Source organism: Thamnophis sirtalis, unplaced genomic scaffold (genome assembly GCF_051295495.1).
Source record: "Thamnophis sirtalis isolate CommonGarterSnake01/CBP01778 unplaced genomic scaffold, rThaSir2_p1.2 scaffold_16, whole genome shotgun sequence".
Classification (NCBI taxonomy): Eukaryota; Metazoa; Chordata; class Lepidosauria; order Squamata; family Natricidae; genus Thamnophis; species Thamnophis sirtalis.
The window spans coordinates 2,635,375-2,651,129 of record NW_028261396.1 but is presented as its reverse complement, the minus strand read 5'-3'; the positions used below and the strand labels follow the sequence as shown (position 1 = coordinate 2,651,129).

At 43.0% G+C, this 15,755-nt stretch overlaps 2 protein-coding genes across 2 annotated transcripts in view; one reads left to right on the top strand and one right to left on the bottom strand.

Moving 5' to 3' along the window:
- Positions 1 to 4: 4 nt before the first annotated feature.
- Positions 5 to 14,803, bottom strand: ITGB1BP1 (integrin subunit beta 1 binding protein 1). Its single transcript, XM_087702727.1, has 7 exons — positions 14,582 to 14,803; positions 12,238 to 12,343; positions 10,257 to 10,335; positions 6,386 to 6,522; positions 6,043 to 6,135; positions 3,029 to 3,178; positions 5 to 822 (listed from the first exon to the last, which is right to left on the bottom strand). The coding sequence occupies exons 2-7, from the start codon at positions 12,307 to 12,309 to the stop codon at positions 751 to 753; spliced, it is 603 nt and encodes a 200-aa protein (XP_087558853.1). The 5' UTR covers positions 12,310 to 12,343; positions 14,582 to 14,803; the 3' UTR covers positions 5 to 750.
- Positions 14,804 to 14,978: 175 nt separating this feature from the next.
- Positions 14,979 to 15,755, top strand: part of CPSF3 (cleavage and polyadenylation specific factor 3) — a 32,198-nt gene continuing 31,421 nt past the window's right edge. The window contains exon 1 of the mRNA XM_087702726.1: positions 14,979 to 15,161. Within this exon, the coding sequence (XP_087558852.1) occupies positions 15,091 to 15,161 (71 nt within the window). The 5' untranslated portion in view covers positions 14,979 to 15,090. The remainder of the gene's footprint in view (positions 15,162 to 15,755) is intronic.

The window sequence follows — 15,755 nt, the reverse complement described above, 5'->3', positions numbered from 1 at the left end:
CGACAGGCAGACAGAATTAAAAGGGAATAACTTTATCAGTCCTCGGCTCACGCTGGCTGCGAGCCCAAAATAAACATAAAGTAAGTCTCTGGCAAGAAGATAACAGAATGCAAACACAAAGATCTCTTACAGCCAAACCAGGTGTACAGAAAGGAAGCAAATCACTTCTCCAAGTGTCTCTTTGAATCAGGGTTACAGAAAGCAAATCACTTATCCAAGTGCCTCTCACAAACAAACCACGACCGATGAAGGATGAACGAACGACGAACGTTGACTTCTGCAACCAGGGCGTGGCACCATCCGTCCTTTCATCTCCAGAAGACGACGCTAACGAGCCCCAGCTGCATTGTTAATCCTGCATCCCGACTCAACTCACAGCAAACTTCTGATGAGTCACAACACCTTCCTAACTCTGATCTTGCACAATATGCTTTTTAACAATCAAATATACACAGAACTAAGGCAATTTAAAAAGCGCAGTGACTAGACAAGAAGATATTTCATTGATTTTTTTTCAAGTTTATGAAATGTTAAAATAGAGTAATTTAGCGCAGAGAGCACATAACAGAACATTCTGCGGGTTTTTGGTCCCATTGTTTAATAACAGTAATGGCAACATTATATATATATATAGTTTAAACATGATATCAAAATAATTTAAAAAGTACTCTGGTGCAGATATTAACTTTTCTTCTCCACGTGTTAAAGTCATTGGAAGAAGAGAGCTTTTTCAGGATGACATATCTCTATTCAGGACTTTTCAGATGTTAAAACGGAGTCGAAGGCTGCGGACAGCACTTTACAAATAGCTTGTGCTTGTTCCTGTTATTTTAGAAAATAGTTAAGAAGCGCTTAGTTTTCACCCGCATAAGAAAACATTTTGCTGTACCAATTACAGGATGTTCTTCTGCTTCAGCTTCCAGGCGCCAAATGCTTGCTACGTGTGTAAAAGTGGCTGCGAGAATGTAACTCGCGGATATAAAAGAGCAGAACTGGTTTAATGATCACCTGCTCTTTGCTAAGTCAAGGTGGTCCTTGATTTACGGTCATTTGTTTAGTGGCTGAGATCATGACAATGCTGGGGAAAGTGAGTCACAGCCAGCACTTAAGCCATCATAAGATGGTTTAAACCATTAGAGAGCTGAGGTGGCGCAGTGGTTAAATGCAGCACTGCAGGCTACTTCAGCTGACTGCAGTTCTGCAGTTCAAATCTCACCGGCTCAGGGTTGACTCAGCCTTCCATCCTTCCGAGGTGGGTAAAATGAGGACCCGGATTGTTGTTGGGGGCGATATGCTGACTCTGTAAACCGCTTAGAGAGGGCTGAAAGCCCTATGAAGCGGTATACAAGTCTAACTGCTATTGCTATAACGTTTCCTATGGTGGTGAGATCGAAATTTGGATGTATTTACTATCGTTGCAGCATTCGGGGGGGGGGGGGGTCATACAATCGCCATTTGTGACCCTCCCAGGTAGCTTCTGAGAAGTAAAGCCAATGGGAAAAGCCAAATTAACAACCATAGCCCCCCCCAAAAGGTGGCAAAATCTGGTGCTTCTGTCTCACTTAGTGATAGCTTCTAGTCCTTGTTGAAGAATATTTGAAGAGGATCAGCATAGGTTATAATGATTCTACAATTTTTTTACTACTAGTCTAGGAGTGGGATGGTATATCCCTCCAAGTGATATGAACTACAGATAGTCCTAAGCTTACAACCACAATTGAGCCCAACAATTTACGTTGTTAAGTGAGAAATTGGTTGTGGGTTTTGCCCCATTTTATGACTTTCCTTGACACATTGGTTAAGTGAATCACTGCAGTTCTTAAATTAGTAATTAAGCGAACCTGGTTTCCTCGTTGGCTTTGCGTGTCAGAAAGTCACAAAAGGGGATCCCGTGACTCTGGGACACTGCAACCGTCATAAATTGTGAGTCCGCTGTCAAGCATCCAAATGTAAAACAACAGACCATGGGGATGCTACAACAGTCGTAAGTGTGAAAAATGGTCATGGGTCACTCTTTTCAGTGCCACTGTAAGTTTGAACGGTCACATAAACTGTTGTAAGTTGAGGACTACCTCTGGGTATGTTCTTTCCACTAACTCTGCTGGCTGGGACAGAGGACAATTGGCATCAAAAGCATCAAAGGGCACTAGGCTACTTGCACAATCCTGCTCCTGCGTAAATATATATGGTACCCCCCAACATCTTACACCAATTCTATCAAACTAGTGCATGTACTGGGGCATAATGCATAGGAATTGGCCCAATTGTCGTTACTTTTAAAGCCCTACATGGTTTAGGACCTGGCTACCTGAGAGACCACCTGCCATTCACCTCCCAACGACCAACAAGATCTCACAGGTTGGGCCTCCTCCGGGTGCCGTCAACCGGACAATGCCGGCTGGCGGCCCCCCGGGGGAGGGCCTTCTCTGTAGCTGCACCGGCCCTGTGGAACGATCTACCCGTAGAGATCCGAACCCTTCCCACTCTCCCGGCCTTCCGTAAAGCGACTAAGACTTGGCTGTTCCGGCAGGCCTGGGGCTGTTGATTAAGAGCCGAGGTGGCACAGTGATTAGGGTGCAGTACTGCAGCCACTTCAGCTGACTGTTATCTGCAGTTCAGTGGTTTTAATCTCACCGGCTCAAGGTTGACTCAGCCTTCCATCCTTCCGAGGTGGGTAAAATGAGGACCCGGATTGTTGTTGGGGGCGATATGCTGACTCTGTAAACCTCTTAGAGAGGGCTGAAAGCTCTATGAAGCAGTATATAAGTCTAACTGCTATTGCTATTGCTATTGCTATTAACATCCAGCCCCACTTGATTGAATGGATGGTGCATTAATTTTAATAATTGTGTCTTTTCTTAAAAAAATTTAATTCTTTTTATTTTGCTGTGAGCCGCCCAGAGTCCCAATGGGAGTGGGCGGCATACAAATTTTATTAAACTTACAAACTTAACAATACGCAATAAATAATATTTTGCCAAGAATGTGCGGTAAGTGGCTTTTTAAAAAAAATAAACATAAATCTTACCAAACTATTGCACTGGTAAATCCAAAGATTGTATTCTTCGGAGTTTGAATCTGTCGTCTTCAGAGCCAGTAAACTCTTTCCTGCTCCTAAACCATCATCGTAGCAGACCATCCGGACAATTAGGTAGAGTGCATGTCTATGCAAAACATCCTGAAAGTTCTACTAATTAATTTAAATTATCATGAAAGAGAAGGAAAAAAAAAAAGACACCGTATCACCAATACTTCCAAACCCTCAACGCTACCCTTTGGAAAGAGACTGTTGTTCAACTCCGTATTTACTGAAATTATTATTGTGAAGAGTTACTCATAGGCTAGCAAAATCATAAGTTTCCTGTTAAGGTAGTGATGACCACAAGTTTAGGAGCCTAGATTAGTGTTGTAGTGAAGACAACCAACATTGAAATGTAGGGGGCATCTACATGGCTAAAGGACCCGGATATCTACGAGACCGTATTCTGCCACATACCTCCCAGCGACCGATAAGATCACACAGGATGGGCCTTCTCCGGGTGCCGTCGACTAGACCAGTGTTTCCCAACCTTGGCAACTTGAAGATGTCCGGACTTCAACTCCCAGAATTCCCCAGCCAGCGAATGCTGGCTGGGGGATTCTGGGAGTTGAAGTCCGGACATCTTCAAGTTGCCAAGGTTGGGAAACACTGGACTAGACAATGTCGTCTGGCGGCTCCTCGGGGGAGAGCCTTCTCTGTAGCTGCCCCGGCCCTATGGAATGAACTACCCCCAGAGATCCAGACCCTCCCCACTCTCTCGGCCTTCCGAAAGTCTACTAAGACCTGGCTATTCCGGCAGGCCTGGGGCTGCTGACCTCATGAATGAGGTCCAGCCCCGCCTAGATTGAGTGCATGATGGGTTTTTTGTTTAACCTGCTTTTCTCCTCTATTTTTAAATTTTTTATTCTTTTAGAGATGTATTTCTGTAAGCCGCCCGGAGTCCTTCGGGATTGGGCGGCATATAAATTCATTAAATTTGAATTTGAATTTAACAATAAATAATGAGAGAAAGTAACAAACATTAGCTAACATTAGCATACAAATCCAATAAACCAAACACCCATCTCTTCTGAGAAAAGAAATTCCTTTTACCCAGAGATAGATAGAAGGAGACAAAAACTGTCAATGCAATAATTACTCTTGGAAGGAAATAATTGTTTTTCTTTAGGGATAAGTCATTCACTCAATTTCCTTAGGAAATTCCAGCCACACATGAGCTGCTTTAAGACCAAACTACGCCAAAACAACAATTTCAGCTGGTTGACTGGGCTACTGGGCTATCCAGAGAACCAGCAATAACTTCCGACATGTTCAAATTATCCTAGGTGGTGGGGAAATCCTAAAGAGAAAGCCAAAACCAAAACTCAAACCTAGGGATAGAAAATCTCTTGGGGAGAAGAGCAATAAAATAAGAAACTGGATGTAGGCAGGTAGAGTGAACAGAATATTCCGAAAGGAATGGATTCTCATTCCAATGCAACATTGGTATTTGGTATTTATTCGATTTGTAAGCCGCCCTGTTCCCCGAAGGGACTCAGGGCGGCTGAACAAAAGCCAAGGGAAGGGGAGCAAATACAGAAAAGTAAAAAAAAAAAAAACAGGACAGTGATACAAACAATTTAAAAAACAGCAAGCACAGCAAATTCGAGTAGGAGGGGGGAACTCAACCCCAGGCTTGCTGGGACAGCCAAGTCTTAACGGCTGTCCGGAAGTCCTGAAGGGTGGCGAGGGTCCGAATCTCCACGGGGAGCTCGTTCCAAAGGGCCGGAGCAGCCACAGAGAAGGCTCTCCTCCGAGTGGTCGACAGCCGGCATTGGCCGGCAGATGGAATTCGGAGGAGGCCTAATCTGTGGGATCTAATGGGTCTATGGGAGGTAATTGGCAGGAGGCGCAACATTTTCCAACAAAGCAGACGCCATTTTTATAAACCTCGGGGACTCAAATACGCAATCAAGCTTGGAACAAGCTTCCGATAATAGCTTTAAACCAGATGCAGAAGATCTTTTTTCAGCTGAAAGGTGTTTACTGAAAATACATTGAACTTCATGGGGTAGACGAAAGCTATAAGTCAGCAGATCTGGAAAAAAAACTGGGTCATTTCTGGATGGAAATTTGAAGTAGAAATAGAGGCTTTTCCCTCAGTGGTTTCATGCTGCCAATTACCTCCCACAGACCCATTAGATCTCACAGGGTTGGCCTCCTCTGGGTTCCATCTACTAGCCAATGCCAAGGGAGAAGGGAGGGCCTTCTCTGTGGCAGCTCCGGCCCTCTGGAATGCAGGGATTCGGACCCTCACCTCTCTCCAGGCCTTCCGAAAAGCCGTCAAAACCTGGCTTTGCCGGCAGGCCTGGGGGTGATGAGTTCCCCTCCCCTCTCGACTTGTATGATTGTGTGACTTTTGCTTATTTTAATTATTTGTATTTCGTTTTATGTTCCCCTTTTTCCCCTTTTGAATTGTTCGCCGCCCTGAGTCCTCCCAGAGAAGGGCGACATATAAATAATAAAATTCAATTCAATTCAATGTGTTCATTTCTATTCTTCTTTTAGTAAACTTTAGTTGCTTCTTGAAAAGGATAGTCAAAAGGTCAGAAGCACAAGCTAAAATGAAGCGTGTGGCCTAATATGCAGTCCACAGAATGTCATCCCTGCTTCATTAAGCTGTATGTAATTTGTCCCCAAAAATAAGACCTCCCCGGATAATAAGCCCTATCGGGCTTTTTAGTGCATGCGCTAAAATAAGCCCTCCCCAAAAATATTGCAACACAGCAGCAGCCATGAGGTGACTACGCTCACCGCCTCCTTCACCTCAAAAATAATAAGACCACCCTGAAAATAAGGCCAAGCGCTTATTTTGGGGGTCAAAAAAATATAAGACCCTGTTTTATTTTCAGGGAAACACGGGTGAACTTGCTATTGTAGAATCAACCAGAGGAAGGAGACAAGAATTCATATTGCTCGTATAATCGTGCCAATTGCATCTTTTAAAACCATTCATTACTTACACACTGGTCCAACGATGTGACTTTAATACCGTATTTGGAAACTCCCATGATAAATTCTTCTTCCCCAGGAACAAAGGGCAGCTTTCCATCTTGCTTTGGGGAAAATAAAATAAAAAATGGTATTCTGACATGAAAACATAAATAGCAAGTTGCTCTATTTGGATTAGAGAAATACTCATAGAATTGTAACCGTTTACTGTTAAAAGGATTTCTCATATTATGTTTTTTTTTCCCTTTGTCCTATTTCTTTCTCTGTTTTCTTAAAGCACATATTGGTGCAAATCCATTCAACTCATTTTAAAAAACCACAATTAAGTGATTAGCTAAAATAGACAATCTTTACCTGTGCCACATCTATATAATTAATCAAATCCAGGGGTCCCTCTAAAGTCTTGCTTTCATCAAGATTCAGTTTTTCAATGGCACCAACATATTTCACTCGAAATTCAGCACAAGTATCTGAATTGCTGTTACTTTGGCCTATAAAGAAACATATTGAAACACACATCTAAATGGTTTTTAGTTGTTAACAAGCGGCTTAGGACATTAAAAGGACTCAGATTCATGACCTATCCCGCATAACTGAACTCAGATCTAATAACACTGGTATCACAACGTTTTCAAAACTGCTGCTTTTAATATTGGAGAAGTCCATAAGAGAGAAAGTACTTAATCCTTTATCTCGACACCAAGAATGTCACCTTTAACCATTTTTTCCACATTATCACTTCAGAATCACGACAGAAGAAGCCTCTCTGGTTCAATATCTTATTCAGTCTAGAACAGGCCTGTCAAACTGGCGGCCTGTAGGTGGCGGATATGTCACGTGCGGGCCACGCCCACCCCAGCTCCGCAAAGGCAAAAAAAGTCACGCACGATACGTCACGATCCAGCCCGTGACGCCATCAAATTTGACACCCTTGGTCTAGAACTTAAAAGATCCAAAGCATCCTTTAACATTCCAGTCTCTGCTTGAAGGCTTCTAATGAGAAAAAGACACATATTCTCAAATTAGTTTCATTGTCAAAGTATATTTTTTCCGTGACCCGACAAATGCGCACCGACAAAAACTGTGACGTCATAAACGCGCCCACAACAACGCGCCAACAAAACAACGCCCACAAAAGCGCGATTTCAGTTAAGGTAAGGGTTACGTTTAGGGTTAGGTTTAGGGATTTCAGCTAAGGTAAGGGTTAGGTTTAGGGATTTCAGTTAAGGTAAGGGTTACGTTTAGGGTTAGGTTTAGGGATTTCAGTTAAGATAAGGGTTAGGTTTAGGGTTAGGTTTAGGGATTTCAGTTAAGGTAAGGGTTACGTTTAGGGATTTCAGCTAAGGTAAGGGTTAGGTTTAGGGATTTCAGTTAAGATAAGGGTTAGGTTTAGGGATTTCAGTTAAGATAAGGGTTAGGTTTAGGGTTAGGTTTAGGGATTTCAGTTAAGGTAAGGGTTAGGTTTAGGGTTAGGTTTAGGGATTTCAGCTAAGGTAAGGGTTAGGTTTAGGGATTTCAGTTAAGATAAGGGTTAGGTTTAGGGATTTCAGTTAAGATAAGGGTTAGGTTTAGGGTTAGGTTTAGGGATTTCAGTTAAGATAAGGGTTAGGTTTAGGGTTAGGTTTAGGGATTTCAGTTAAGATAAGGGTTAGGTTTAGGGATTTCAGTTAAGGTAAGGGTTAGGTTTAGGGATTTCAGTTAAGATAAGGGTTAGGTTTAGGGATTTCAGTTAAGATAAGGGTTAGGTTTAGGGTTAGGTTTAGGGATTTCAGTTAAGATAAGGGTTAGGTTTAGGGTTAGGTTTAGGGATTTCAGTTAAGATAAGGGTTAGGTTTAGGGATTTCAGTTAAGGTAAGGGTTAGGTTTAGGGATTTCAGTTAAGATAAGGGTTAGGTTTAGGGATTTCAGTTAAGATAAGGGTTAGGTTTAGGGTTAGGTTTAGGGATTTCAGTTAAGGTAAGGGTTACGTTTAGGGATTTCAGCTAAGGTAAGGGTTAGGTTTAGGGATTTCAGTTAAGATAAGGGTTAGGTTTAGGGATTTCAGTTAAGATAAGGGTTAGGTTTAGGGTTAGGTTTAGGGATTTCAGTTAAGGTAAGGGTTACGTTTAGGGTTAGGTTTAGGGATTTCAGTTAAGGTAAGGGTTACGTTTAGGGATTTCAGTTAAGATAAGGTTTAGGGTTAGGTTTAGGGATTTCAGTTAAGATAAGGGTTAGGTTTAGGGATTTCAGTTAAGGTAAGGGCTAGGTTTAGGGTTAGGTTTAGAACTCGCAGTTATTACTTGTTTTTTGAAGGCGCGCTTTTGTTGGCGCGCTTCTGCACTCAATTGTCGGCGCGATTTAGAACTTGCGGTTTTCTCGCCGCGCTTTTGTCGAGCACGCATTTGTCGGTGAACCTATTTTTTCTCGAGAGGTTTAGCATAATAAGTCAACTGAAAACTGAAATCCACCCACTACATTGGATAATCTTTACCCATTTCTGTGGAGCACCTCTATTCTGGAAGCACTGTGGTCTTTTCGAGAATTAAAGCTGAATAAACCCAGGTTTTTTAGAGGTCTCCCTCCGCCCCCAAGACTAGACTTCCATATTTATTTGATTGTTATGGTCGCCAAATTCATAAAACTCTAGAGAGTTAAGATACCTTAAATTGCTTAGAAACAGAAAAAGAATTTTAAAAAACCAAAACAAATATCCAGTGTCGTCATTCCAAGTAATGAACTCTTGACACTTCTTTCAGGTTCAAGAGATCCTTTATTGAGTACATCATATTGGCACATAGAAAGGTGAAGCTAGCTCTAAATTATTCCCGTGCTAAGGGATAGTTAACAGAATAAGACTTTCCCACTCCCCTTTGTCCCTCAGGTCACATAAGCCAATCAGTCCAGGTGTAGATTCCTGCTCAACTTCGATTGTCCGGTTGAAATGACCTTGGTTCACATGGCTGGAAGATGTTGTGACTAGCCAGCTGAGGAACCACATTCCTGAGTTCTTCCCCCCCCCCCATGCTCTCCCCCCTGAAGGGCAACCAAGAAACGAAGCAGGAGTAAGCATGGCTTCAGCTGAAGTCGTTTTGCCGATTAACATCCAAAACACAAACGAATAACAAAGTAACTGAGGTCCAGCTCTGCGTGGCACGACAAAACCGCGCTCATCAAAATAGCGGTGATAAAATCGCGTTGCTAAAGCCGCGATGTCATCACCGCGCGTCATCACCACCGCGACAACAGCGCGGCAACAGAAGAGCGCTTTAAAACAGCGCCGCAGCAGAAAGCCGATTTCAATTAAGGTAAGGGTTAGGATTAGGTTTAAGGGTTTGTTTTAAGGTTTGTTTTAGGGTTAGGTTTAGGGTACTGAGTGCTTGGGAATGCGCGGATTTGCCCTCCGCGATTATGTCATTGTGGTAGGGTCGTGTTTTTCCTTAGCACTTCGAACGGCGTGAATTAGGCTTCGCGCTTATGTCTCCGCGGATAAGGGCTTCACGGATTTGTGGTGGAACCCCAGCTCTGCATATTCCATTCAGTAACTTTAATTTCTGTGAGATTATCCTACACTCTGACCAGTGGTGGGTTCCGGATCCCGTTCCAACCGGTTTGGTTGGAACGAGCCTGGTGGTGTTCACATGGACGCGCGCAGTGCGTGCTTAACCACACAGCGCACTCATGCGTCTTAGCGCCTCCACGATGCTCCAGCTGGTCCGCGGAGCATTGCGCAGGCACTGTACGCGCCATGCGTGTGCATAGAAGCCTTAAAAGACAGGTAAGGAGCTCGGGCGGGCGGGTGGGTCCTCCGGAGCACCATACCAGAATGGTATCCGGTGTTCCAGGCAGGTTCCGATACACCCGTACCAGGGTGTACCGCCTGCAACCCACCACTGACTCTGACCCAATACTCAAGGGAAGAACCAGGTTTTTAGTGCCTTAAGCAAGGCCCGCATATCCTTGGTGATCTTCACTGCATTTCTCTTTAACCATTATATTCTGCCTTCTAAAACAGCAGTCAGGCTAATGTCGCTCAGAAGGAATTTCATCGTTCTTGTAGGAATAATTCTAAAACCCAGGACAATGCATCAGAAATCCTCCAGAACCCAGCTGAGATGATAAGGATAAAAATATATTTTCTGTTTTGAAAAATAATGCCAGATGTACACCTCCCCATATAGTAGCCTGTTTTAAATACCGTACTCAGCTACGCAGTCTTGTAGATATGACACCTCCTCAAGTTTCATACCTGAACTCTTTGTAGAATCTGTATCCAGACTAGCAACAGTGCTGGATCGCGAAAGACCTCCAAGGCTAGAGTCCACGGACTAGATAAGGAGAAAGCTGAAGTTATTATGGCCAAACCTGTTTTTTTTTTTTAAAGAAAACTTCTGTATTAAATATGAAATGCATTACAACCATAGATGTTCTTAATTATTTAACAGCTTATACCTTTTTAATATGGGCTTTAAAAAAGAAAAAGAGCTGTCAAGATGAGATCCTTTTCTTAGGGTCACCAAACCAAGAAGAAAATAATCAGATCTTGATATTAGAAAATCATCCTGGGGTCCAATCACTATTTGTTATACAAAAAGCATCTAATCAATATTACAGGCATTGGGGTTTCTTTTAATGATTAATACTTGCATAGTGAACTTTCATTTTCACCTTCCTATTATTAAACCTACAGTAACACCACCAGGAGGAAATGTCACTTCAATTTCTTTTAATCCCACCTTTATTTCTATAAATAACTCAAGGCGGCAAATATACTTAATGCTCTCTCCTCCTCCCTACAACATATCTAAGGCAGAGCTAGAACTCATGGCCTCCACCCACTTTTAGTTTATAGAGTTTTGGCTGACCAGCATTTACTTTGGACTACTGGGGGGGAAAAAAGTTTTATAAAGTTGATTTTATTTAAATTTAGTGAATCGTGGCAAAACAGGGGGAAAAAATTGCCCATGTTTACAGTTCACGTGAAGTAGGCTAAATTAAAAACTTGAAATAAAATATCCTGGAAGAAAATAAAGGTGGGGGTGCATGACCCCCCCCCCAAAAAAAATCTGGGGCATCAAGCAACAAACCAGGATCATAGCAAATGGTATCTGGATTGATATAGCAATAGCAGTTAGACTTATATACCGCTTCATAGGGCTTTCAGCCCTCTCTAAGCGGTTTACAGAGTCAGCATATCGCCCCCAACAACAATCCGGGTCCTCATTTTACCCACCTCGGAAGGATGGAAGGCTGAGTCAACCCTGAGCCGGTGAGATTTGAACAGCTGAACTGCAGAACTGCAGTCAGCTGAAGTAGCCTGCAGTGCTGCTTTTAACCACTTCTGCTTCTGCACAAGGATGGCACACGGAAGTAATGTGGGTGTAGAATAACTGAAAATAGCCAAATGACAGATTAACGTGGGCATCATCTCAGCACTTTTTCTATCCTGTTTTTATGACTTATAGGATTCACTTCTGCATTGTATTTTTCCAATATGTATTTCCCTGTCCTAAACAGGGAGCTTGGACCATCAATATGAAAGAGCCGAGGTGGCGCGGTGGTTAAATGCAGCACTGCAGGCTACTTCAGCTGACTGCAGTTCTGCAGTTTGGCTGTTCAAATCTCACCGGCTCAGGGTTGACTCAGCCTTCCATCCTTCCGAGGTGGGTAAAATGAGGACCCGGATTGTTGTTGGGGGCAATAGGCTGACTCTGTAAACCGCTTAGTGAGGGCTGAAAGCCCTATGAAGCGGTATATAAGTCTAACTGCTATTGCTATTGCTATAATATGTATACGCCTATTGTAACGCCTACTGATTTACGAAGTTTGATTAAAAGGTATAAACTCACTGCCCAGGGCGCAGCCCAGGCAGTTCAGTTTTGGGTGTGCGAACACTCTGAACCTCTTGATGCATCAATAAAGCTGTTTCTCTCGCACCTTCGTGGTCTCGAGTCCTGGTCTTTCGTAAGTAGATTGCTAAACCAAACCTCAATCTGCTGCTACACTCTAAGTTCACAAAAAAGTGGGTTCAACTCTAGCTAGATTCTGAAAACTGGATCAAGTTCTCATTTTCCTGTATTACTGACTAGGGTAATTGGAGTTGATGGGAGCTGAAAAACAACACCCCTACAGCACAAGTGAGCCAGATCGCATCTGGTAACCGATGGATGGAAGAGATGATCTTTTAGGATACACTTTCTTAAACTAAAACTATATCAAGTATATCTTACTTTGCTTTTAGTACTGATTTCACTGCTTTGTGAGCTGCTGCTGCTGTGCCGTTTTTTTCCTTTCCTGAACATTTTTTTTTTTAATGATTCACATTCAAAACCGAAGCTGTAAGGAGACAAAAGAAAATCCTGTTTCTTATACAATTGAAAAGTGCAATCTTAAAAATATACCTACCTGGGCTTTGCAGAGATATATATATACAACTCCACTTGGCTCGAACTCCAATTGCCAAAAGAATACATGAAGCATTTCTTTGGAGGGAATATGCCTAAATATTTACCTTCAAGAAAAGTAGCGATATCAAAACCAGTCTACACACCAATATTCTTTGACTAAATCAGAAGCTTTTTGGGAGGCTGAGAGGCAAAATAGGAGCATATATCAACTTTTACTTAGGGTTATTTACGAATTAAATTTCCTCTGAGAGAGATTGTATACTGAATTCCTTATATTAAACCAGCACATATATATGTCATTAACTATATCTCTTATCATTTCATTATTATTATCATTAATATTTGTTAACAAAATCACTTATTACTTATACCCAGTTTCCTCACCTCCAGCCAACATAGAAATATACCTTGTTACCATTATCAATTATTTATTTAAGCAAGCAATCTAAAAATTACTAAATTCCTACTTACTAATCATCAAACTTAGCTATTATTATTATTATTATTTATTGTCAATTTTCATATATCAACCTGCGTCCTTCCAGAAGGCATATAGTCTTATTTCTTTTGCCATTTGTGGAGTTAATCTTCTGTTTATTTTCTTGGTAAAGTTTTTATGGACATCTCTCCGTACCTTGTTGCTTGTTAGATCTCTCAGGCAATGTCAGCGCCCTTTTGCTACTTTAATTAATTTATCTTTGATTGTCAATCCTGTTTCTGATAAAAAAATTATCTCTTTAAAACCATCTAAACTAATCCTGGTTAATTCAAGAATCTAATTTTCAGTACTTGCGTGACGGCTGAACAGTACCGATCACACAAGGGAGCTGATCGCGTGAACGGGATTGAAAGGTCCACAGTACTATGTCCTGCAGTTATCTACGCATTAATAATGATCTAGTAATATTTCCTTATACATTTTAGGGACTTTTCCTTACGTAATTGGTGTTTTCTTTCATACTTTTGGATTTCTAATTTCTGTTTCCGTTAGTTGGCAATTGCTAAAACCAATCCCACGTGAAAAAGTATTCAAAGCCTTCTTGATTTTAATTGTCAATTTATTTATTCCTGCACATTGTAATTTTTTTATTCATTTACATATCTCTGTTTTTCCACTGTTGTGCAAACACAATTCCAGCAGCTGCTAACATGTGTAAAATTAAATATATATTACACTCCCTTTCAAATAGCCAACAAAATATTTCTGGTTTTAATTCCATATCTTGCTTTACGATTGCTTCTAACCACTAACTTCTGAATAGCTACTTGGACCGACCTAAATATTAATTCATAATTGCATATCTGGTCACATGGGTGGCAAGCCACTCCCATCTGATCACATGGGTAGCAAGTCACTCCCATCCAGACACATGGGTAGCAAGCCACTCCCATCCGGACACATGGGTAGCAAGCCACTCCCATCCAGTCACATGGGTAGCAAGCCACTCCCATCCGGACACATGGGCAGCAAGCCACTCCCATCTGATCACATGGGTAGCAAGCCACTCCCATCCAGTCACATGGGTAGCAAGCCACTCCCATCCAGTCACATGGGTGGCAAGCCACTCCCATCTGGTCACATGGGTAGCAAGCCACTCCCATCTGATCACATGGGCGGCAAGCCACTCCCATCCGATCACATGGGTAGCAAGCCACTCCCATCTGATCACATGGGTAGCAAGCCACTCCCATCCGGACACATGGGCAGCAAGCCACTCCCATCCGGTCACATGGGCAGCAAGCCACTCCCATCTGATCACATAGGTAGCAAGCCACTCCCATCCGGACGCATGGGTAGCAAGCCACTCCCATCCGGTCACATGGGTAGCAAGCCACTCCCATCTGATCACATGGGTAGCAAGCCACTCCCACAAAGGAGGCCACACCCACAGAGTAGGTCCCAACAATTTTTGAAACCCACCGCTATACTAGCCCGTGTATTCAGCGAGTTGTGCGAAAGCTGCTGAAGTTTTTAACACTTTTTAAAGTTTAGGCTTGGAAGAATATCCTCCTTATTAAGAGTTAACCGGGCAACTTTGAGAAGCAGCGAGAGGAAACATTCCCACTTCATTTCCATTTTTTAAAAAATTCCTAATATTACCTTTTCTTCCCCGCCCCTCCTTTTGCTTCTGAACCCCGAAAACCCGCATCCCAGGTAGAAACCCACCTGGGGAAGCCTTGTCCGCATCACCAGCTGGATGAAACAACCCCGATGGCAACGGTTACCCTTATTCTACAGACCTACAAAGATAACAAAAATAAATAAATTTAATCGCCCCTTTGTGAGCTCGGCTGCTTTCCCGCTCGGCATCGCCTCCGAAGCGCTCGGCGATTAACAGGGAACCAAGTCCTCCTCCCCGCCCGGGACCAATAACATCTGGGGCCAGAGCAGCCGCGCTCTCCATTCTCCTTCCGGTTACCACCCCGTTATACTGGAGAACTTCCGGCTCTTCTTTCCAAGCGCTCGCTTTCTTCCCTCTTGTAGGGGCGGCAATATTATAGTACGCATGCGTACTAGGAGATGTCGTGTTTCCGGTTCGTCTTAGAGCCCATGTGTATATGGATGTCTGTGTGAGAACGAGAGAGAGAAGGAGGGACAGAGAGGCGTCGGGGAGGTGAGGTACACCTGCCGATGAAAGACAAGACGAGCCGCTCTTCTTCCTCCTCCCGCTAAAGATGTCGGCCAGGAGGAGGACCGAGGCCTTCGTCCCGGCTGAAGAGAGCGACCAGCTGCTGATTCGGCCCTTGTGAGTGACGGCGAAGCGTTGGTCCTCGGAGTTCTGTCCGCGCTCCCTCTGCCCTCGCCCCTTCCCCTGATTCCAAACTCTCTCCCAACGCTCCCTTCGGTCTGGAGGTCCCTGGCGTTGCCTTGAGAGCCTTATCAGGAACTGTCAGGATGATTGATTGATTGATTGATTGACTGATTATTTTTCCAACCCTCCCTCCCCCCCCAACTTCCCAGAGCAAAATACAATGTATAAACATTTAACAATCACACACTAACATAAGCTAACTCAGTGTTTCCCAATCTTGTCAACTTGAAGATGTCCGGACTTCAACTCCCAGAATCCCCCAGCCAGCGAAAGCTGGCTGGGGAATTCTGGGAGTTGAAGTCCGGACATCTTCAAGTTGACAAGGTTGGGAAACACTGACTAACTAACCATAGCATCCTACATCCTTCTTGCACTTTAACTCCCCTTTTATTAAACTAAATTTAGATAAATTATAACATTCCTTGTTCATTCATAGGCTAATTGAAGTTCTTTAGTCCAATGTTTATTTTGAATGTAGTCAATCCATCTTTTCCATTCAAACTTGTATTTCTCATCCGAACGGTCCTT